Source organism: Carex rostrata, chromosome 18 (genome assembly GCF_964058835.1).
Source record: "Carex rostrata chromosome 18, lpCarRost1.2, whole genome shotgun sequence".
NCBI lineage: Eukaryota > Viridiplantae > Streptophyta > Magnoliopsida > Poales > Cyperaceae > Carex > Carex rostrata.
Window position 1 is genome coordinate 4,930,193 of NC_135935.1, and position 25,195 is coordinate 4,955,387.

The 25,195-nt window shown below is 34.1% G+C and overlaps 3 protein-coding genes across 4 annotated transcripts; 2 read left to right on the plus strand and 1 right to left on the minus strand.

The window, feature by feature from the left end:
- Positions 1–3,410: 3,410 nt before the first annotated feature.
- On the plus strand, positions 3,411–5,285 carry LOC144569642 (cytochrome P450 81Q32-like). Its single transcript, XM_078320105.1, has 2 exons — positions 3,411–4,377; positions 4,540–5,285. Exons 1-2 carry the CDS (start codon positions 3,460–3,462, stop codon positions 5,152–5,154), a joined length of 1,533 nt encoding a protein of 510 aa, XP_078176231.1. The 5' UTR covers positions 3,411–3,459; the 3' UTR covers positions 5,155–5,285.
- Positions 5,286–6,676: 1,391 nt separating this feature from the next.
- LOC144569549 (Polynucleotidyl transferase, ribonuclease H-like superfamily protein) lies at positions 6,677–9,672 on the plus strand. 2 transcript variants are annotated; one of them, XM_078319943.1, is made up of 7 exons: positions 6,677–6,817; positions 8,262–8,416; positions 8,680–8,737; positions 8,876–8,947; positions 9,047–9,142; positions 9,227–9,316; positions 9,388–9,672. In XM_078319943.1, the coding sequence occupies exons 2-7, from the start codon at positions 8,271–8,273 to the stop codon at positions 9,445–9,447; spliced, it is 522 nt and encodes a 173-aa protein (XP_078176069.1). In that variant the 5' UTR covers positions 6,677–6,817; positions 8,262–8,270; the 3' UTR covers positions 9,448–9,672. The 2 variants fall into 2 exon arrangements, with proteins under 2 accessions (XP_078176069.1, XP_078176070.1); XM_078319944.1 differs by lacking the exons at positions 6,677–6,817; positions 8,680–8,737 and having other exon boundaries at positions 8,124–8,416.
- Positions 9,673–10,873: 1,201 nt separating this feature from the next.
- On the minus strand, positions 10,874–14,519 carry LOC144569546 (putative indole-3-acetic acid-amido synthetase GH3.2). Its single transcript, XM_078319935.1, has 4 exons — positions 14,288–14,519; positions 13,887–14,039; positions 13,658–13,759; positions 10,874–12,450 (listed from the first exon to the last, which is right to left on the minus strand). The coding sequence occupies exons 1-4, from the start codon at positions 14,416–14,418 to the stop codon at positions 11,085–11,087; spliced, it is 1,752 nt and encodes a 583-aa protein (XP_078176061.1). The 5' UTR covers positions 14,419–14,519; the 3' UTR covers positions 10,874–11,084.
- Positions 14,520–25,195: the final 10,676 nt, after the last annotated feature.

Consider the following 25,195-nt stretch of genomic DNA (forward strand, 5'->3'; position numbering starts at 1 on the left):
ATATAAATTGAAAAGAAAAAAAAAACAGCATGTTGCATAGCGGGCGCTATTTGCGCTACACGCTATGCGCTATAGCGGACCGCTATTACCGCTATAGCGTCTGTAGCTCAAATAGCGTGTTTTAATTGTATAGCTTAGCATTTTGGGTCTAAAAACGCTATAGCGCCGCTATAGCGCGCTATTTAGAACACTGGAATTTCAACCACAAAATCAAACCACGTGGGTAAAGTGAGCATTGTGTGATTGAACAAAGACGCCTTTGACTCTAGCAATAAGTGGTTGCTATTTTTTAGTTATTATAAAATATCATCGTGATTATTGTAAAATTGTTTCACAAATTCATGATATTCATTGGAGTAGGCCGAACCACATGAAATTATATAATTTATTTTTGGTGTCAATGCTTCTAGCACGAGTAAAAGTAGGGTGTTCTTAACCTCACCAAGGTGTTTGGTGAGCTTAACTCCAAAATATATTATATCGATTTTAAATGACAAATTTAAGTCATTGAAATCCATATACTTCACAAGTGATGAATTAAATGTAAGATTTTAAGTTTTCAAATTATTTTAGAATAAAGTCAAGCGCCCAAAATTAGAAGGTTTATAAATTAATTTTAGTACATTTATTTTTTGAACATTTTTTAACCACTTGATTTCATACAAAATTAATTCAAAATTCTAAAAACTTTATATGTAAATTCATCACTCATGAAATAAATTAGTTTCAACGATTTAGATTTATTGTTTAAATCCAATTTAATAGGTTTTGGAGTTCAGCTCATCAAACACATTAGTGAACTTAAGAACACCCTACTTCTACTCATTTTAGTTTATATTTCTTGAAAAAGAGCATTTTTGTTGGACTATATATTTAAAAATGAAAATAAATCCGATCATTATTTTATTTTTAGCATTTAAAAAATAATTTAAAAAAGGTGGCATCGTTTTTATTTAATCCCAGAACATAGCAAGGACGTTATGAAGCACAACGCGCGTCCGTCTATAGTGTTACACATTAGAAGTGAAATTATTTGTCAATAATATTATTTGTAGAAATAAAATCTAATACTACTTCACTGTTATAACTCAATATTACAATCAAATAGCCAATAATCAATCAATTAATCAAACACAATTGACCAACCTAAAGGAACCGAAAACGTAAACTTAGCTTGCAATTAGATCTCTTAATTCACCATCCTTACGGATCGACACCCCGATCTATACTATCCGATAGATTCGTAGCTTGCAAATTGACAGTAAAGTAGACAATTAGGGTATAAATATTATTAGCATTGATTTTGACCACATCAAACTTATACGGGTGATACATCGGCTGATCACCGATACGGCATTAAAGATAGAGAACTGGTGATTATACGGTTAGAGTTTAACCAGAGGTCTCGACAAGAGGTCGAGATATTTATCATAATACTTCCTTGTATAAATATGGGGGTATAATATATATATATTTAGAAACTGTAAATAAACTTCTTTTATCAATATATTTGTTGCCGACAACTATAAAAACAAAAATTATTAAATCTACAACAGTATCCACATTTTGTGAAAAAACCAAATCAGAATATAATTGAATTTCAACCACAAAATCAAACCACGTGGGTAAACTGAGCATTGTGTGATTGATAAAAGACGCCTTTGACTCTAAAGTGGTTGCTACTTTTTAATTAGAGTCAGTCTATGGTCCTATGCATATTACGATTTGGCACTGTGCTACAGTTCTATATTCGAGTTTTCAAATTCTAACGGTCGATCCGAACCGTTCATCTTGTTCTCCATATTAATATGTGTTTGGAGATCAAATTTTACATTTTTTGAAATTTTGTTACTATTTTTTTAGATTTATTGAAACTCACTGTTTTTGGATGGTCCAGAATTTTCAGATCAAGTGATTTTCTAAATATCTAAAAAATTAGTAAAAATATTTCAAAAAATGTAAAATTTGGTCTCCAAACACATATTAATATGGAAAACAAGATGAACGGTTCGGATCGACCGTTAAAATTTGAAAACTCGAATATAGAGCCATAGCACGGTGCCAAATTGTAATATGCATACTACCATAGACTCACTCTTTTAATTATTATAAATATCTTCGTGATTATATAAAATTCTTTAACATATTCATGATATTCATTGGAGTAGGCCGAACCACATGATATTATATAATTTGTTTTTGGTGTCAATGCTTCTAGCACATATACAAAAATCTTAAGAAATATTATATGTTAGTGCCTCTAATTAATATTTAAATTTTAAATTTAAGTATTTGAGTTTATATTTGGAAAAAATAATTTTTGTCGGACTATATATTTAAAAATGAAAATAAATCCGATCGTTATTTTATTTTTAGCATTTAAAAAATAATTTAAAAAGTAGCATCGTTTTTTTAAATACCAGAACATAGCAAGGACGTTATGAAGTAGTAGTGTTACATATCTCAATTTATCCGGACTGCACAATCAATCTGCGGTCTATTTATGGAGGGACGCAAATTGGTTTAGAGGTCCCAAAAGTACAAAAAATGCAATGTAATATTAAATATATTTAAGTTTTAGAAACCTTTAAGCCAATCTGCAGCCCCCCATAAATGAGCCGTAAATTGGCTGTGCAGCTCGGATAAATATCGAAATCCTCAAAAACAGAGGTGTTTTGGTTTATTTTTTTTTTCCAATTATGGTAAGAATAAAAATTTCCGAAAAACTGAGATAATTAGATATCAAAACTTGGCTGCAACTTTGAGTCTTCATGTCTCCTCTGAGTCTCCCTGGTACACCACCATCTTTGTGGGAATGAAATATCCTCCTTTTCTTGAGAAAAGGAGGTCCCTCCTATTCTTCATCTGAACCGTTTAAAATCGATCAAACGGCTTCAATTACATTTGATTTATTTGTGCTTTGAGATTCGTGCCATGTTAAAAAGAAATTGAAGCCGTTTGATCGATGTTGAACGGTTCGGATTGGAGAATAGGAGAGTCCTCCTTTTCTCAAGAAAAGGAGCAGATTGGCTTCCATCTTTGTGTCCCCTGGATCCCAGCTTTGTAAAGGAATCACGTCTAAAGAACATGATTAAAACATGATTGAAAATTGAAATGATTCCAAAATCAGTGTGTGCTTCTAAATGCACAAAGGAAGCTTATAGGTTCCAAAAAATCATAATAAATTCTGGATACGTAACAGATTGTCAAATGATTACAAAAACACGTTTTCTGAATTGTTGATAAAAGGTTTATATGTTGACTCTTCTTTCCAAGAACGAAGGTTTGTAATTGGCTACGGGCGTGATCCAAGCAAAACAAAAAACCAAAAAAAAGAATCTCACCCTCATTCTCCCCTCCTATAAATACTCCCTCCTGATACGAATCTATCATCAAACACATTTATACAAACTCACATCTTAAAACCACTTATACTAAGCTAGCCTAAAAGCAAAAGCCATGGCCTTTTTGGTTTACCAAAGCATTCTCATCTCCCTTGCTGTCCTTCTCTTCATCAAACTGCTTCTTTCTCACACTAGAGATAGAAAGAACAACAAGTTCCCACCGAGCCCACCGGCACTCCCGGTAATCGGTCACCTCCATCTCTTAAAGAAACCCCTCCACCAAACTCTGGCTTCCATATCTGAAAAATACGGCCCAGCAACCTTTCTTAAATTCGGTTCCTGGCCCGTCCTTGTCATTTCCTCTCGCTCCTTGGCCGTGCAATGTTTCACTACCTATGACATGGCTTTTGCCAACCGACCACATTGGCCATCTGTCAAACAAGCCACCTTCGACTACAATCACATCGGTGCAGCCAACTACGGACCCTATTGGCGCAATGTTCGCCAGATTGCAGCTACAGAGTTTCTCTCAGCACAGAGGCTACACGAATCCTCAGATGTCAGAGTCGGGGAGGTTCGTGACATGGCTCGCCAACTCTTTCTTTCCTGGAATGTTTCTGCTGGTTCAAAGGATTTGAGTTATTTTGTTAAAGTTGACCTCAAGGAGAAGCTCTTTGAGTTGTCGCTTAATGTGATGATGGCAATGATTGCCGGCAAAAGGTTCTACGGAGACAACATTCAGGACTTGGAAGAGACAAAAAGGTTCAGGGAGATAGTGGAGGAGTTCTTTTCCTTGGCCGGCGCTTCGAATGCAGAGGACTACCTGCCGATTCTCAAGTTTCTTGGCATGGCCAAAGCGACCAAGAAGCTGGATCATTTGGCTGAGTTGAACAAAGAAATGACGCAGAAGCTCATCGACAAGCATCGAAAACCAGGAGCCCAGAAGAAAGGGAACATGATCGCAAATTTGCTCGAGCTGCAGAAGGAGAACCCGGAAAAATACAACGATTTAACTATCCAGATAATTGCAGTGGTGAGTAATAATGGACTGTTGTTTTCATTTTATATACACTTAGAACTTAAAATTTAATAATATTAAATCCTCCAAAATAAATATGTTTATTCTTTTATTAAATAGGATTTATTCTGAATTTTTTTTATTGTTTGCTAACTGACTTGACCACTTCTTTTACAGAGCTTATTGCAAGCAGGAACTGATAACTCATCCAATACAGTAGAATGGGCAATCACTCTTCTCTTAAACAATCCTGACATACTTAAGAAGGCATCCGCTGAAATCGACACACATGTTGGTAACAAGCGGCTCGTTCTAGAATCTGATATGCCCAACCTGCCATATCTTCATTGCATCCTCAATGAGGTGTTCCGCCTCTATCCCGGTGGACCACTTCTTGTACCACATCAATCTCGGGAACATGTTTTTATCGAAGGGTACGAAATTCCACAAGGTACAATGCTTGTGGTCAACGCTTATCACATTCACAGAGACCCGAGTCTGTGGGACGAGCCGACCAAGTTCATGCCTGAGAGATTTGAAAGCGGTAATGCAGAAGTCAAGAAGATGATAACGTTTGGAATGGGGAGGAGGAGGTGCCCGGGTGAAGGCCTAGCAGTACGCCAAGTCGGACTTATGTTAGGGACCTTCATTCAGTGCTTTGATTGGAAAAGGATTGGAGATGAACTCATAGACACAAGTGAAGGTTCTGGTTTGACTCTTCCAAAGGCTGTTCCACTTGAAGCCATGTATCGTCCGCGCCAAGTCATGATGGATGTTCTCTCCACCTTATAAAACATATGGCAGTAAAATCGATAACTCTCCAGTCAAAATAGGAAGGATAGAGGACTGATCTCACGAGGGGTACACATTTCCTAATTTTTAAAGTTGGAAGGAATATATAAGAAGTAGAGGATATATAAGAGCAAGGATCTGTTATGTTTTATTTTCTATCCAAATTAAATCCAAATATATCGATAACTATAGGAAAGCGGAAATAAATCTGCTGTGATTCTTGAGGAATCACAGGACCCTGCTATTCCAAATCCATCCCTTCATTTATTTTCGAGATTCGTGCACAGAAAATTACTGATTTTGAAATTTGTGCATTTCATAAACTAAAGGGTTGGATTTGGAATAGCATGGTCCTGTGATTCCTCAAGAATCACAGCAGATTTATTTCCATAGGAAAGCTGTATGGAAACAGTGGAATGTACTCTAATATGTAACAGCATCCTTCATTTTTGTTATCTTGTGTACGACCGGGTCAGGTTTTGTTTTGTTCTGAGAGATTCATTTGATGTAAAAGGCATTGCATATTTATAGTTTGTTGTATTTAATTTTGTATCTTTTTTAGTTGGATCGATATTTCTCGTGTCAGTGTGATCTCTAGTATAAAACTTGTACCATTAGATGTAACGAAGTAAATGTAGTAAATAAGCATTCATTAAATTTCAAATTAAATTTATGTGGTACGAGAAGCGTGAACCTTTTAAGTTTTAAGTAGTTTTTCAACAAAATGTTTAATTAGTTTTATGTTTGATGTTATTTCTTTTATCTTGTTGGTCAAGTCAATTGATAAGCTAAATTTATGTTTTTCAACAGATACATTTTGAAATTTATAAGCTAAATTTATATTGTAAATTTTTTAATTATAATTAGGTGTGGTAAAAAAATTCGTAGCTCGATCGTAATCAGCTCACAAAGAACGTAGAAATAGGCTCAGAATTAACAAATTAATAAGTTCAAAACAGGCCTGGTTCGGCCCATTAACAAGCTATTATGTACGCCAATGGCAGAATTAACAAATTAATAAGTTCAAAATAGGCCTGGTTCGGCCCATTAACAAGCTATTATGTACGCCAACGCCATCGCCATCGGATATATTTGGATTTAAATTTTAATAGGATCCATTCAGGTTTAGAGTTTAGGCAGTACTGAACTACTGATACTCTCACTCCAATTCCCTGTGCCCATTGTAACACGCCAAAAAACCAGTGTTATTAAAACCAGACCGGACCGGCGGTTAAACCAAAAAAAACCGGACCCGGATACCTTTCCGTTTTGATTCTCAAGATAGACCGCTTATGTTACTGAACCGGTGAAAATCGGTTCAATTGATCGATTTTTCTTGAAAACCGCAGACCGTACAACACATATAAACCCGGTTTTTTTACAAGTGCGTGTGCGATTCAGTTTTTTTTTCTTCGAATATCATCAGGAATCGCCTCTCCCAGTCCCCCAGTAGGGCGACTTTATAGTACAGAGAGAGAGAGAGAGAGAGAGAGAGGAGCTTGAGCAGAGGCTTGACGGAGCAGTCCCTGATCTCCCTCGCCTCACTGTGGCCTTGATCCACTTCAGAATTCACACGAGCCATCCTCAGCAGCACGATCAAACCTTGCGTGACTTGTTAGAATTTGATGAAGAAAAAGTAGCTTGAGCTAGGGAGAGCACAGAGGTATTAAATCTTAATGAACCCAGTGCTATTCTTTATGGGATTGAACAATTGCAATGCTCTCAAACTGTTTGATGAAATGTCCAAACTAAAACTAATCGAGTAATACTACATCAAACCGTGTTTAATTTTTATTTTTATTTAGCAAACATGTTTAATGTTTTTAAATAGCGTACTAACTGCATCAGGTCTCGCTTTGTATTTTGCGTTAATTCAGTTTTACTTCTGCCTTATATATATATATATATATATATATATATGATGATGATTAAGTCGTGCTTGAGAATTGGGGAAATTTTTAGTTCAGATTTGGTCACAACTAAATTTTTAGTTGTGGTCACAACTAAATTTTTAGTTCAGATTTGGGGAAATTTACCATGGTATCATGCTGTCTTGTGTTTAAAAATTTAATTGAAGTATGATACTTGTCATGGTTGAATTGATCCATGTTAGATAACTTAGTAGAAGCATTACTTAATTGGTTCCTGTTTACGATGGCCTTGATTTTCTTGAGAGTTTTAATCTTGTAAGATGCATGGATTATGGAATTGCATTCCAAAAATATGCTGGTACAAGTTAGTACAAGTGGTTAGCTATCAAAAATCCTTGTATTTTTTGTGTGCAGTAAGGATTGATGAGGTACAAGTGACACTAATCTAAGATGTTGCATTTTTTTACCCTTTTTCTGTCTTCCTTGAGTACTGTTTGAGACTTGACATTTCTAAATTAAAAATTGTTATGTTTCCTGAGAGTTAATACTGTAATTGACTATGGAAATCAGATATTCATATTCCTACGAGGTTTTGAGACAAAACCCAAGCAGGCACTATCCAGTACCAGTTAATACCGGTGTCAGTTTCTTGTTTACTTTGTCATTCCTTGAAACAAAACCTTGAGAATAACTTTTTTTGAGACTTGTGGCTCGTACCAGGTTGGTATTAATATCCAGGGGCATATTGGTAAATTATGGTCAGTTCATGAGTTGTTTTTAAATTCTGAAACAGTCTAGTATGAATCTGGTAAATTCCAGGGACTATTTTGCCCATATTTGGTCTTCCAGTTTGGTTCCGGATAAATTATCTTAAACTATAGGGACTTAACAGCAAATTTCATGGTTTTCACTGATAAGGTACTGTTTACTTAAATTTCATGATTTTCACTGATCAAGTGTTGTTTCCTTAAATTTCATGGTCCACCTCGTCCGTGTTGTGACAGTGAGGCAATAGAACAATTAATCAACTTGTGTTTGTACTTGATTACCTTTTTCTAGGCCATTGTCACTTTGTTCATTAGCTCCTAAACTGTTCAATGAAATGCCTATGAGAAATATTTTGTACATTAGCTTATCTATTGTTGCCTTTGTAGTTAGGAATTCACAAATCCATGCTTTATTCTGCTGTGGAAAGCCTGGGTAGAATTTAATTTCATTGGGCTTGTTGAATGATAGATCAGAGGGATGAAGCTGGTTACATCGACAGCATTGTTTCAACAAGTGCTCAAAACGGGTGTTACAAAACACAAATTTCTTGGATTAGATGTGGGCAGTAAGTATGTTGGCTTGGCCGTATCTGATGAACAAAACAAAATAGCAATCCCTTTAAGGTATATGGATTACTCAGGCATATATTTGTAGCTGCTTTATAGTACTATGCCTGATGCCATCTTGGGCTTGGGCTTGTTTGTGGTTTTGATGAAATATAAAGTGGAGAAATCTTTAGAAATGCCATTTTCGCACAGACATCTATTACTGTTACAGCTATTGTACTACCTGGTCCTTTAAGAGGTGACCACTGACCACTGATCAGCTGCTTTAAAAGGATCTCCTAAATTTATGAATTTTACAGTTTTTCTTTCTTGTGATACAGTGTCTTGGAACGTACAAAGAAAAATATCAACATGATGGCCCAAGATTTTCAAACACTGGTACACTAAATCTCTCATCTCGCATAGAGTATTTAATTTTTTTTTGCCCCCTTCTATTTGTCACTTTCCCATTTTATAAACTTCACAACAAAGTCTTTGATCTCATTATACTTCATAGCATGTTAATTGTTTCTCTAGGTCAGAAAACTTTCACTGGCGGGCTTTGTGGTTGGTTACCCCTTCAAGATTCAAGGCCAATCAACTTCAGATGTGGGTTCCTTGAACTCTCTGCATGTGTGTGTGTTTTGCATGTCCATTTTAGGGGAGACTTTGTGCATGGATAACATATTTGTTTTTGTTGTGCAACAGGCCGTGCAAGTTAAGCTCTTCATTCAAGAACTTCACAAAACCAACATGCTTGATGGTGTTAGTTATACATACTGGGATGAAAACTACACTTCAAGGGTATAAGATTTTCATTAAAATTATTCAGTTATATTGAGCATCAAGCGTTGATTATTTTATTCTTGTTTTGTTATGTTGTCTTAGTGTGCGGAATCCCTTTTGGAGCAGTTTGATTTCAATCCAGTGGATGCAAAGACTATGTTGGACAAATTTGCTGCTGTCGGTATACTTCAGGTATTTTAAAATAAATCAGTAAAGGAAAGACACTTTCATAAAGGTTGCTAACAAAATTTTCAAAATTTTAGCTTTATCTCGATAACATGAACCAGAGAATGGATTCACAAGGTTGGAATTCGAAAGAGTAGCTCTACAATAATCAGTTCGTCTATGGCATCTTAATTATGTGTAACTCATGATTCGTACGTCATCAGTAACATTTGGTACTGATAAAGTTTATTCTTTGTACAATAAAATATTTATATTTGTCGACTTTGGTTTCTCTCTCTCTCTGGAGTCTGGCCCAAGGATTTGTAATAACGAAATCTAAGTTAGGCCCAAGACATTTATAAATTTTGGATCAGTACAGAGTGCGACACGTGTCTCATCTTTTGTGCTGCGACGGACAAGAAACCAAAGCTACTGTTATATATCATTCATTTTGAGCGGAGAATTTGATTTAGAGAATGATTAAACTTTTCATTTCGGAAGTATTGAACTAGAATTTTAGCCATAATTGAGCAAATTTGACTACATATTTAGTCCTCTGGTATTGTGTTTAGGAATTATGATACCTGTGAAAATTTATTTTATATAATTTTTGTCTAGAAGAATACTAATGCAAGCAATTGACTAGCTACTGGCATAGATGCAGATCTTACATCTAGCTCATGGCGTCTTTTCTTATAAACAAATTCCATTTCATCACATATCGAAATCCACTTGTAAATCAAAATTGGTTTCTTGGTCAAGATTCTAACTACGAAACCTAATTACCATCCAAATCTATGTTATAGTATATCCAAGTGGGCAAGTGGCGCCGTTATATGGATAGCGCTACCCAACGCCCAGGCAATGACTTAAATTATGTCTACCCTTATTGAAATTTTGCTCTACATAGACGTATTTTTAATTAAGCTAACTAATACAAGTAGAATTTCTGTTGATCTATCATCCTTAATTTTATTTATTTATTTATTTATTTTGTCACTCCTGCTGCATAATTTAGTGCCAACATGTTGAACGTGTAACGTTGAAAGAAGTGAGCTGATTATTAATTTATATGGAGGAGAAAAATTCATGTCATATGTATGTATTGAGTATTAACTTTTAACTCGATAGTAACATTTTATTACCATTAATCCATTATAAACTAATCGATGGTATGAAAAGCTATTTAAAAATTTCAATTTGACAATTAATATTATAGTTCGATGTCATTCTCTGACCTATCCTTTTGTTTTTTGTGAAGGTTATTGGCTTTACGCCATTTTATTATAATAAAAGATACAAAAATTCTGACAATATTCCAGCCACCAGCAGCGCGACATCAAGCGTACGCAGGTCAAGAGTATTTTAAGAATAAATCAATTAACAGGAGAGTCTTCGTTTATTCATCAACTCCTGTCCCACAAAGTTTGACTCTGATTTAACAAGGCATTATTAATTTCTCCTCTTAATTTGTCTATTTCCATTCTAGTACTATTTGTTTGTTGATTTTAAGCTAATGCAAACTTCTTGTCCCCCTTGTATTGGGACGGGTAGTAATGGGCAATCTAGAAGAAGGAAAAAAAAAAAATTCAAATTTGACTTCGATTATAATGCCAGAAAATTGTAATATGATGACAATACTGAGCATTACAACAATTCAGAAGAAGCATATGTAACAGAAAGGATGTATATTATATATAGTTATATAAACAAGTTTGCTCCTGACACATTTATTATTTCTTTATACTGGGTCCCAGCAGGTTGTTAGGGCATCATGGGGGCCAATTTCTCACTCTTACTTCATCTCCTTCCTTTGCGGGCTCCACTGGGGCTTACCCTTGCTAAAATGGATTGACACGACCCGTGAGTCCAATAGCTCAATGATCGGCGGGAAGCTGACGCATCTCGGGGCCTTGTATTGGTTGATTGAAGCTCCTCTGGAGATGGCATAGTCCATTAGTTCTTCAAATGTACCGCTTTGGAGAACCTTAATCTCCAATGGACCAATTATATCACTGGCACGGCCCTGCCGGTAAACCGAGTTCAACTCCTCCTCCATTTCCAAGCAACATTTGTCGAACACCTCCTTCTCGGGCCATCTGCCGCCTTCTTTGACTAGCAACTCCCAATATATCACATAATGGCCCGGTATAGTTGTTGTGTCAGTCCTGCTGGTGTACTCCACAATACCAGCACCGTATGGCTTTATTAGCTCGGCAGCACGCTCCACTCCCTTCTGGAGCTCCGATTCATCGGTCTTGTCAGAATCAATGCTCAATAGACAATTCTTGCGCCTGATAAACCGGAACTGGGGTGCGGCATTGTGGAAACCAGTTACAAGGAGGACATCACCGACTCTGTACCGGCACAGACCAGAGTATGTGGTGATAACCAATTCATACTCCTTCCCGACTTCGACATCTGCTAAGTCAACTAGATTGCCCGTCGCCTTACCATAACTTTGTTCTAGTGGTATGAACTCACAATAACACATGTTAGGCATGATGGTGTATGACACCTCCTCAGGCTTACTCATGGGCTTTAGGTTAAGTCCAAAATAGCATTCCGAAGAAGCATACATGGTACATGCCATCGGCAGCCCCCCACTGTAGTACTCAAGTGTCGGTATGTATTGGGCCATGGCACCAGTGACTATGACATCAAGGTACTTCGTATGTGGCCAGATACGGGTTATAATTCCAGCCCAGTTCTCCACCGAGCATTCATCAGATATGAACTTGGCTAGGTCGGGATTAGGCGTGAGTATGTCCTGAACCGATTCTCGGACTGAAGCATCGGTTATTGCCTTGTTTAAGGTTCCTGTCTCGATATCATTTGCCAGGTCACGCCAATGGATCTGAAGGAACCGAATTGCACGAAGGAGACCAGAGGCAAACACGGCACCCATTCGGAGCACCTCATCGTGGTAAATGAGGCCACAGAGCATCTGAACATACATTGACTGGAAAGAGTCCGGGCAGAGGATGGCAGCGAACGGGCTAGTAATCACATTGTAAGGGTCAAACGGGCGGTGCTTGAAATGGTTGCTCTTGTAGTAGCTCGTCAGAACTGGCCGGGCTACTAGGCCGCCTGGAGTCTTGGTCTCTGATTTGATAAAGTAGAAGTAGAGTCCTTTGCCTTTGTCTAAGTCCGGTACATATCTGTTGATGTATAACAAAACCGAATATTTAATTAGTAGAATTTTGTAATTTTTTTTTTTTTTTGAGTAACTTGTATATTAAACTTCTGCTGGATGACATATAAAGATACGAATTGAGTGTGATTGATAATTAATATAATGATTGTAAGTTAGGTACGACTACATTGTTTTCACTCAAAACTTTCTAAGAAGAAAAGTCTTTCTCAAATAGTCAAATTAAAATTTATCAGTTCTATCATTATGTATGAAAAACTCACAATATCTTCCAAAATTCATATTTTGTCAAAATTTTCTACATATGGAGTCAAACTTCTATAGTTGACTAGTGACTTTGACCAATTGACCATTCATTTTTGTGTTTAGCCTTAATTATTAGCTAATATATATATGAAAGTGTTCCTACAATTCTTGTTGGTTGGATTGTTTAATTTATAAATTTTAGTCCCATATATTTTCTTATTGGTTATGAAAACAAATGGGGATTTAGTAGAACATTTTTAATAAAATACATGAAATGCTGGATCTTGTACTATTCATTGGCAGGTCAAAATATATTGGCTCGTTGGAGTACCAGTTATGGTTGATCTGTTCGTTAGCACAATCTTAGGGCTGCATTATTAATTGCTTAATTGGAGGGAAGAGAAATATAATTTGTTTAAACATGGATATGTACCTAATCTTAAAATAATGGATGGCAAGTTGCATGCAAGAAATAAAAATCTCTCTCTCTCTCTCTCTCTCTGTTTTTTTTTTTTTTTTGAAGGTGTAGAGTTAAATAAAAATATCAAACTCTAGGAGTGCATGTGCATCAGATGGTTTGCCTAAAAGGAAATCTACACGGCATTATCATGATTGTTCATAATTAGAAATCTATCTTCTTATTTAGTAAGCAAATGAAAGGACGCAATAATATATTTGACTCTACGCAGTTGCAATTGCTTTACTCCTTGGACATGTTTTATCTGCAATTTCTTCTTTCTTATGCAAACTCTCCATTGACTAAACCTAACTTCCGTATTCTAAAAGAGAATTACGAACGTTACTTTTAGATAACTTTATTCGGTAAGTTTCATTTATTTTTTTGTGGTGGGAAGTTTGAAATTAGGTCTGGAATTAAAAATGGAAAATGAACGATTCTGGCCTATGAAGAACGATTCAACTAATTTTCTTCTTTAAGTAAACATTTATAATTAAACAATAATGCTTACAAGTTCATGACAGGCGTGAGTAGGCTGTACAACAGCTGCCTTCTATCCAACTCAGCTTCAATGGTGGGCATTAGCTTCCTCTCTCCAGCCGATGTCCCCGAACTTTTATAGTTACCAAAAAATAAACGAAAACAGTTAATGACATATTATCTCAACAAAAACCTTTCTACCATCCAAAGAAATTTCTGTGAAAATTTGATAGATAAGCACTCAATTTAAAAATGTGCACCTTGTCAAGAACTCAGATATTGGGTCAGCAGCCAGAATCGGTGATTTATCCCCCTCGGCAATCCTTTGTATTTCTGACTTCAGATCCTCATATGTTACAATAGGAATTTGTGCTTTGAAGGTTTCCCTGTCTGTAGCTCCCTCCATGTTGTACCTATCACAATTCACAAATGTAACAAATAAAGAAGAAGGTTTAATTAATTAGCAGTGATATAAAAAGAAAAGCATCTACTTCAAAATGAAAAGTATTTTAAGGAAGGATGTTGAGCTTGTTCTTCAAAATAGAAAAAAGCAAACAAAGATATATAACAGAAATTCAAAACCAAACTATCAGTAGTATATATACTGTGCTAGAAAGAATATTAGCATGAAGGAACGAACAATTAATGACTAAATAAATACCTTTTGAGATACTCTGTCTCAGCATTTTTGCTTAGTATCTCGCTCAAAACCTTCGCCTGAACCTGATCGGTGTTCTTCGTTATCTCCTCAATGAACTCCAGCTTTTCCTTGTGGTCGTTACTCACAGCCATTGTTGATATCAATCAATGAAAAGATAGAGAAATATTTTTATGATTAATCGGCTTTGGATAGGATAGGTACGGATATAAAATTAGAGAAGAGATGGATGAGAGAGGTTGCAGAGCGGTTGAGGTATATATAGAGGTAAGAGGTGGTAGTGCAAGTCTTGGAGCCATGCACGTAGGGGACAAAGTAGGGGACAGGGGTGGCCCACGTGACGTCACATGTTGGTCTGGGACAGGACACATGGGACCCAGAGGATGGACACGTAGGAAGGGGAGGGGACATGAAGACAAATGGCAGGAGAAAATTGGATAGAGATGAGTAGGTGGGGTCTGTGATGGAGATGGGTTCGACGGCCCCCGGCAGTTTTCGTTTGTGTCTGTGTACGGAATTAGAATAGAAAGAGAGAGATCAAAGCGAGAGAGGTGAGTGGTGTGGTGACCAGAGAGAGAGAGAGAGATAGAGGCGAGACCGTGAGAGGTGATCTCACGCACGTAATTGGAACATTTAGAAAGTTATTAAGATAGATCAGCTGGCACAAGACTTTACGGTTGAATATTTTCTGTTACACCAAAATCACCATGCACCTAAAAATTTCTACATATCAAAGCTTAATGCAGCGATGGGGTTTTCAGTGGAATTGAGAAGGGGATATCCTAGGGGTGCAAACGGGTCAGATATTATCCGACTGTATCCGCATCCATATCCGAAAATTAGATACGGATATTCAATATCCGAATATCCGTATGAATATGGATACAGATATGATTTTGAATTTTAATTATCCGTATTCAAATAGTAAATATATGGCATATAATTTATCATAAATTATGAAAATGTTTATATATATATCTACGAATATCCGATTTCCGATCCGTATATATCTGTGTAATATCTGATTCGTATCTGTATCCGAAAATTAAAAACAGATACGGATATGATTTTACCACTATCCGATCCTTTTGCACCCTCAGGATATCCGGATACAAGTCAAAATAATACAATTCATAATGTAATTTATCGGGTAATTAAAGATGTTAACAGACTTAGTTTTGGCTTCATGCAGCGAAAACTAGCGAAAACTGCTCTGTTGAATTTTTTTACCCAATTTATCTTAAATACTGTCACTTGCTTATTTTCTTTTCCTTTTTGGGAAGAAGTAGGCGGTTGTTGTGAATATATGAAACTCACTATATATACAGAAACAATTTACTTGAACATTTAAAGGGCCGTATAATTTTTGCACTCTTAAATTAATTAGCTAGTCCACTTTTGAGGTTATGTCATATACTCATATATAATAGGGCCAATGTTTATTAAAGATAAAAAGCTATTAGTATGTTTGTGAATTATTATGTTCGGTTTAAATTTCCCCTTCTGTTAACCTTTGTCGTCTCTCTCAGACTCTCACATGCCTCTCCTGCGTTTGGTACTTCTGTTTTTTTTTTAAGCTCAGTTAGCAATTGTTTACCGACTATTCCATTAAAGAAATAAAAAAGTTATGTACATAATTATTTACACCACATGACTCAGCAAATGAAATTTGGTACTCCTGTTACTCCGAATGTTAACTCAGTTAACTCTCTCACCATCTCTCATGCAAAGGAGAGCGCGAGCAAAATGTCTGGTGCTGTTCAGCAATGGTTTTCTTAAGTCTCTTTTAGCTTTTTTAGTCACTTAATTCTACTGAATACCAGTTCTTTAACGCATATTAAGACAACTTCCTTTAGCTTAATTCCTTGTCTTAATCTTAATCCCTGTCTCTTCTTATGTACGATACAGAACAAAGATATGTGAGAGGCGATAGAATCATAGAAGAGATAGAGGTTAACAGAGCAAACGTTTTAAGAATCTTATTTGAATTCTTTTTTTTTTTTAATTATTAAAAGTTCTGGTGCATGCATTAAGTCTTTTAGTTGCTTTTTTTCAAAAGTCGAACTTGCACTTTTTCGACGGAGTTCAAGCCACTGCGCTATCTTTGGAATTCGTATCCTCTGCATTAACTCAAAAGGGCGTCTTTTAGGTTAATGGACCATCCGATGTGTTCTAAGATTTGTGCAGACTAAATCTGCACTAATATTAAAGGGCCTCCTATATCATAAACAGAGGCTGGATTGGCTCCATTTGAAATCAGACGGTTAAGATTCATTAACTCAAAGATTCATTTTTGAGTTAATTAATGTAGAGGATGCGCGTTCCTAGCTATCTTTGTGGTTCAATATAATTCAATTTGAATCTAGTTATAATATCTTTGCGGTTCAATATAATTCATAAACAGGGGCAATATAATTGATTGAGCCAACAAAATGCTTAAGGACTTATTAAAACCGATCAAAATTGTTCAGGGTCTAAATTTAAAACTTTTTCTTGATTAAAATTAATCAGACAGGTCAAGTTAAGCCACACTATAATAAATAACAATAAGAACGGATTAATATTAAGTGTCAAATTAACTTGATTCAACCTAAATTGTCTTATTTTATTATATCGAATTGTAGCAGAATAGGTGTGGGTGATGATATATTATATACTTTTTATAATATTTTAAGGGTGATGCTGTTTCAATGATACAATAGATTATGACGAATATATATAGTTTTAATGTTATCATGTAGAACAGTAGAAGGATTCTAAAACATCCAGTATTTATTATGAATTTATATAATCAATGTTAGAGTTCCTAGATTTAATAAGATTGTAAGATATTAGTGGATGGCGTTAATTACTATATATATGAGGAGGGATCAAGTTACAACAATTTTTGAGTTACAACAAGTTATCACAACCATTTTCTACATTTTCAAAGTTCAAATCGTCGATCCAAACCATTCAACATGCTCTCCACCAGTGTTTTAAAATGCGGCCGCATGGGCCGCATATGCGTATGCGGTCGGCAGCCGTGCTCAGAATGCCCATGCGGTTTTTCCATGCGGTTTTGACCATGCGGCCGCATATGCGTATGCGGTCGGCAGCCGTGCTCATAATGCTCATGCGGTTTTGACCATGCGGCCGCATATGCAGTCTGAATATGCGGTCATGCGGATTAAAAATGCGGCCATGCGGTCCGAATATGCGGTCATGCAGTCTGAATATGTGGCCATGCGAACTGAAATATGCGGTCATGCAGTTTTTCCATGCGGTTTTGATAATTTAATTGTATTTTAATTAAAATTTATATTAAAAAAGTCAAAAAATTATTGTTGGTTATGTTATTATGTGAAAATAAATTTAAATATATGAATATGAATATATATATATAGAGGTAGGCTAATAAACAATCGATTGTTCCTAGCCTCCCGTGCAACCAAGTCATTTTCCAATTTTTAAAGTCCAAATGATCGATCCAAGCCGTTAGATGTGATCTCTATATTCAAATGTGCTAGGAGACCAAATTTTATATTTTTTTGGAATTTTTTTACTATTTATTAAGCCACTTTAAAAATCGCTGATCCAACGGTGGCTTAACCAAACAGTAAAATCAGAAGCTACCGTTGGATCAGTGATTTTCAAAGTGGCTTAATAAATAGTAAAAAAAATTCTAAAAAATGTAAAATTTGGTCTCCTAGCACATTTTAATATGGAGATCACATCTAACGGTTTGGATCGATCATTTGGACTTTAAAAATTGAAAAAACGACTTGGTTGCACGGGAGGCTAGGAACAATCGATTGTTTATTAGTCTACCTCTATATATATATATATATATACGTGAATTTTTATTTTAAAATCCGCATATATAAATCCGCATGAAAATCCGCATATGCGGTATGCAGTGGCCTTCCGCATGCATGAACAAAACCGCATTTTAAAACACTGCTCTCCACAATAAAATGTGCTTCCAGATCAAATTTTACATTTTTTTGAATTGTTTTACTATTTATTAAGATGATACAAAATTCAATAGTCTGAATTTGACTAATTTTTGTACCCATCTTAATAAATAGTAAAAAAATTCCAAAAAATGTAAAATTTGGTCTCCAAGCACATTTTATTGTAGAGATCACATCTAATGGTTTGGATCGACGATTTGGACTTTGAAAATGTAGAAAATGGTTATGGTAACTTGTTGTAACTTGATCCATCCTCATATATATACGATCATATTTAATTTTTTAAAAAAATACACCAAAGACGTTCATACTAATTAAAAAATATTGCTCAAATCAATACTAATATGATCGATCCTAATTAAAGTACTTCTTTTACAATTTCTATGCCAGATTGTGAACAGTTGTATACACCTGTTTTTTTATTTTATTTTTAAATAGTTATAAATTATAATTTAGAGCATAAATATGAGTAAAGCTAGCGTGTGACATGCTCACCAAGAAAGTTTGGTGAGCATAACTCCAAAAGTATATCGGATCGACGTCAAATGTCAAATCCAAACCGTTGAAATTCATGTACTTCATGAGTGATGCATATATATGCAAAATTTTGAAAGTTTCGAGTTTATTTGCTACACGGTCAAGTGGTCAAAGAAATGAACATTTTATTATAAGTTATTTTATATATTCAATTTTTATTATTTCTTTGACCACTTGACCGTGTAGCAAATAAACTCGAAACTTTCAAAATTTTGCATGTATATGCATCACTCATGAAGTACATGAATTTCAACGGTTTGGATTCGTCATTTGACGTCGATCCGATATACTTTTGGAGTTATGCTCACCAAACTTTCTTGGTGAGCATGTCACACCCTAGCTTTACTCCATAAATATTGCACACTGATGTGTTTTTTTATTGGTTGATCTCAAAATTAATAATAGCACTCAGATCCCCCTGCACTGCTCTACACGTTCCACAACACTGGTAATTAACAAATTAATTAATTAATTAATTAAGAGCAGCCTTAATTAAATCGTCATTGCCTTAAATTTTCAAAAATAAAAATTAGCATATGTGGCGCAAGATATTCATTATTCAACAGAAACTAAGTGATCCAAGTAACACCTATGAGATTGATATTTAATTTCAATAGGCGCTAGGTTAAGATTTTAACTTAAAGGGTGTTTGGGAATTATTTTGTAACATTCTTATATATATACTCTCTGCCAAATTCACATCCTCCGGTACTGTAATATGGAATATTTTATAATTAACTTGGCACGAATCTCAAAGCCCAATAATACTCTCCCCTGCGTTAGCTCGAATTTCAAAAATGACTGAGAATTAATCTTAAACCGTAAAGTGAAAAGAATCTTTTACAGTAATAGAGAGAATACTTGTTCCTCTCTGCCAAGGCTAATTGAATTTGTAACTTCAATAAATAAATAAAATTGTAAGTTGAGTGATACTTTCAAATCGTCTGCAATGATTGGTGCTGAAGTAGGATTACCATTTTGTGCATGTAATACAAATATGACACGAAATTCTAACAAGTTATGTGTTTAATTAATATTTCTAATGAAAATTCCAAAACGCACGTCAAAAGCATGCATTGTTAGGCGCGCTGTGTGCTTTTAATGCCATGATCATGACATGCCTATTACGTCTAGCATGTGTGCTTATTACTATTATTTATTAAGTTTTTTTTTCCTATGAATATTTATTTTCTGTACATAAAATTTTCAAAACATATATAAATAGTCAATAAACACAGCAAATAAATTAATAGTTGCAAAAATGGTGTGAGTTTTCATGTTTTTTAGTTTTCTCATAAACAAATTAAGAGACATCATATTTAGTCAAAATGGTGTGGCAAGATAACTGTTTTGGTTAGAGCATGTGTTATTAACTAGTTAGATGTGACTTTTTGTGTATCATTAATAGCTAGGGACAAAAGAGAGTTTGAAATAATTAGCCAGCTGGCGTGAGCTAATTATGTGCGTCACAGAAGAGAGTTTCATTTTTGTTATTTCAAGTGTATTTTGTGAGTATTTAGAAAGAGAGTTTGAAATTATTTAGTTAGATGTAATAAGTTTGTGTGTATCATTAATAAAATATTTTGAGAGTTTATATGAAGGTAGTACGTAATTAATTAAAAGGGAACCGAAAATCTCAATTGGGTAGAAAATTTCTGTTCATTAATTCTATATATATATATTCATGCCTGCTTCAATTCATAGACTCAATCGATCTGTCTATCTTTTCAATTCTGATCGTCTAAGTCAGAATTAATATGCATAAATGGATAGACAGATGGATCCAATGAGCAAGAATTTCATGCCAACATGTGAACATATATGGCATTAGATTCCAAAAGTACTACTTTGAAATTAAAATTGCATATATATAGTGTCTAAATTAAGACTAAAGTTGTAATAATTTTGTTAGGTAGGAAAAATTGGTACAAAATTATCAGATAGATATATATAACGCTAACATAATTTTATCCTCAATCTAGGGTCAACCTATCTAAATTTAGGTAGTCAAGCTCAAACTTATTAAAAATATTAATCGAATAGAAAATATATTAATGCTTATTGCAATCTTCATTGACGTATAAAAAAGGAAAAATTTCTCCTATGCCCATAGAAACTTCTAAAATAGCTAATTTCCCCATCAAAACAACCTAATATCCAATATCCCCATACAAACTTTACATCATTTCTTTTATCCCCTAATATCTATTTAACTCTTTATTTCATTATTCTAAATATTATTTTGACAAATATACCCTTCCTTCTAAATTTTATCTACCCATATACCAATCGTCAAAATTGAAAAACTTATTTCATTTTATCTATGAAGTTTTGTACCAGCAAGCCCTTTCCGGAGTATAACACTCTCAGTATTTGTTGTGATTTTATTTGATTTGATGCCTTAAGCTTTGGCTATATATATATATATATATATATAGGAATATGCTAGCATGCTATGCATAGCATAGAGCCCCTCCATGCAATGGCTCGGATTTCTAATTTTCAAAATCCTAACGGTCGATCCGAACCGTTCATCTTGTTCTCCATATTAATATGTGTTTGGAAACCAAATTTTACATTTTTTGGAATTTTTTTAATATTTCTTTAGATTTATTGAAAATCGCTGTTTTTTTATGGTCCAGATTTGCTGAAAACAGCGATTTTCAATAAATCTAAAGAAATAGTAAAAAAATTCCAGAAAATGTAAAATTTGGTCCCCAAACACATATAAATATGGAGAATAAGATGAACGGTTCGGATCGACCGTTAGGATTTTAAAAAGTTGAAATCTGAGCCGTTGCATGAAGGGGCTCTATGCTATGCATAGCATGCTAGCATATTCCTATATATATATATATATATATATATATATATATATATATATATATCTTGATAAAATGAGACCATATCCCGGGGAGGCAGGAAACAGAAAGAAAAACAAGTTTAACGCCCTCTACTCTCGAGAAAGTAATAAATAAAAGGAGCACCATATTTCATTTTTTTTTTTTTCGGCCGCCTAGTACAACAAAATCTACGACAAACCAAGCAGAGGAGAGGGAAGGGTATACTTGTCAAATTAATATTTAAAATAAATAAATAAAGAGTTAAATAGAAATTAGGGAATAGAAGAAATAATGTAAAGTTTGTATGGGTATATTGGATATTATGTTGTTTTGATGGGAAAATTGGCTATTTCAAAATTTTTTTATGGGCATAGGAGAAATTTTCCCTATAAAAAAAATTCAAAAATTTAATGAAAAGTGAGACGGCGCCGGCGTACATCTAGCGTAATTAATCAATTAACCCAGTTTTTTTTTCTTTCCAAAGACATATCTTCAAAATTAAATTAGTTAATTTCAGTCAAATATTAAAAATGGAGAACGCCAACCCTTCTATTAAATTATATTAAATGAAAATGTACAAACCTCATTAGGGAAAAAAATAAAATGAAGTTAAAATTCTTTTTTTTTTTAGAAAAAAAAAATAGAGATTTGGTGCCTATTTATTTTATTAATAACAGGTTTCAAAAGGAAACCTAATTAATTACATTTTGCAAAGTAATTCAACATGGTTGAATTTCAGTTAAATTTTGCAATAAAAGCGTCAAAAAAGAAAAACAACGAAATCATAAAACTCTTCTATCAGTGCAAGTAGTTCCACTGCTGCTGCATTTCATTCATCAAATCTTGAGCACTTTTAATTTGATCTCTCAAAATTCTTGAACACCTCTTTCTCCAGCATATAAACATAGCCAACAGTGATGAAGTTAAAATTCTTTTAAGATATATATACAAGGTGCAAATTTATACAGCTCAACCTCTGTTTTACGCTTGCTTGTTGATTTGATTTAGTTGTAGTCATTTTTATATTATTTAATAAAAAAAAAACAAATTGTCATGATTTCTTTAGAAATTTTTGGTTTTCGTCTCATTTTTCGTAATTATAATTATATTTTTAAGCAACTCGCCTGTGTAGTTTCTGCACAGTCTGTCCCAAGCTAAGATAAAGGAGGAGGGTTCGTGATAGGCTTGACGAGCCAACGATAAAAAACCAGTTATTCTCTTATGAAATAAAACCCATAGATAATTAGATTTCTAAGCATTCTTTCTTCTTTATTTTTGAGGAAAATCAGGCAGCGGCTGCCAGATTAGATCTCTAAGCATTCAACAAATAATTATTATTTAGCTGCAGGCGATCATGTGCAGAATTTGCTTAATTAGTGTTTAAAATCCGTTTATCAGCTCTTTCAAAAAAAATTGCTTTATCAGAATACTTTTTGTAAGAACAATATTAACGACCTTTTGTTTTTAAAATTGGACAATATGGGTCTAGTTTTCAAACGGATGCGTCATGCGTTCACCAGTTCTGACTGAACACATGCATTTTGAGTGCGCGTGCAGATAACATGTTAGACTACTGTTTGAATGTCTTAAAGATCCATCATTTTTGACTAAATTTTTTCGGTCAAACAGAACGGTCTAATCGCTTAATATTCATATTCGGTTGCAATCCGAATAGAAAATCAATATTTGATACGAATATGTGATTGAGAGCATATTATCGGTTTAGAGTATATTAACAGTGGTTTTTATCATACATTATCGGTTTAGAGTATATTAACAGTAGTGTATACCACATATTACTGTATACTTATTTATACATAGAGAGAGAGAGAGTTGGGCTACGGTGCTTCGCAAAGTAAAATGAGTATTTTAAAGTTCAAAACGTCGATCCAAACCGTTCAAGTTGATATTCATATTAAATTGTGCTTGGAGACCAAATTATATTTTTTTTTGAAAATCGCTGTTTTTGATGGTCCAGAATTTTCCGAAAAACAGTGATTTTCAAAAATTCTAAAAAAATAGTAAAATATTTTCAAAAATTGTAAAATTTGGTCTCCAAGCACAATTTAATATGGAGATCAACTTGAACAGTTTAGATCGACATTTTGAACTTTCAAATTGAAGATATGGACGTAAAGTAAAACACTCGCTTTACTTTGCGAAGTACCGTAGCCCAACTATATATATATATATATATATATATATATAAATTCTCATTTAAAACTAATCCGCATAAAAATTCACATATACGGTCACATACCGCATATGCAGTATGCAGTGGCTTTCTGTATACTGCATATAAACCGAATATTAAAACATTGAACATAACACATGATTTCAGTCACAATACATATACTTAGTTTTAGACATGATGTATTCAAACTTTTACAACTCAAAATGTTAGTGTTATTTTTTTAATCAAGTATAAATATTAATTAATAAAGTTAATTATTCTATCTATACTATTTTGCTTTAGACCCCAAATCCTAAACAAATTAATATATAAAGTTAGTAATGAACCAAAAAATAATCAATGCTTTACCAACTAAACAAACAACGAATTTAATTATACTTTTTTTTTAGTAAAAGTTACGTTGAAGATCAAGCCACCAACTATTTAATATTATTCTCTCATCTGAATTTTGAACATGTAACATTTCACACGGAAGGCATTGCATTTGTCACTTGACCAAATGTTAGTTCTCGAATCTTCATTCTTGTATTAACCATGTAGATGTTATGATCCGTCAACGACTTTGATTAAAAGATAAATTTCAGATGGAATATCAGACCTCCGATTAAATATTCTGATTTTATACGTCTTTTTTTTATTTTATTTTTACATTAGAAGTCTAAATTTATTTAGACACATACTCACCACATATACTCTTCACATGTAAATTGTATAATCTTTTTAATTGGTCATAATTTATTTCTATTTTTGTAGATGTTATTTAAGAAAATTTTGAATTGATTGGGAATGTTTTTATTTCTTTCTATTTTTTATATCATTTAAGAACAATTATTTGTCCTTCAATATGACATTTTGTTTGAGGTTCTTTTATAAAAATATGTCAAAAAATACGTCCTGTAAACAATATTTTTTGTCATTTAGTTTAAATTTTTTTTTATAAAAATATGTTATTTTATATAAAAAATTTCTTATTATTTTATAATATATTTTTGTTGCAACCCACAGGAAGGAACAATACTGCTGATCTTGTTGTTCCACCTTACTTTTTAGAGGGAAAAAAAGATCAAGTCAAGATGGAAATGCTCTTGCGTTACACAATCTGCTTGATAGACGAAATATTTGATCGTATATATGTAGGTCGTGTCATTGGGAGCTATACAATTTAGTAGGGTTAGGGTTAGGGTTAGGTATTTTTATTTTTTCAAAAAGAAGGAATCTTCAACCTCTCCTAACAAAGAACAATTATTCACCGACTAAATTAGGTGCAGTAAGAGAGTGATTTTGCTTGACAGGGAAAGGTAGCCCACTGCTTGTGTCCAGTCAATATTATGTTTAGCTTTCAAAGGAGATTAGGAGAGAGAGAAAGGTGAAAATTAATAAG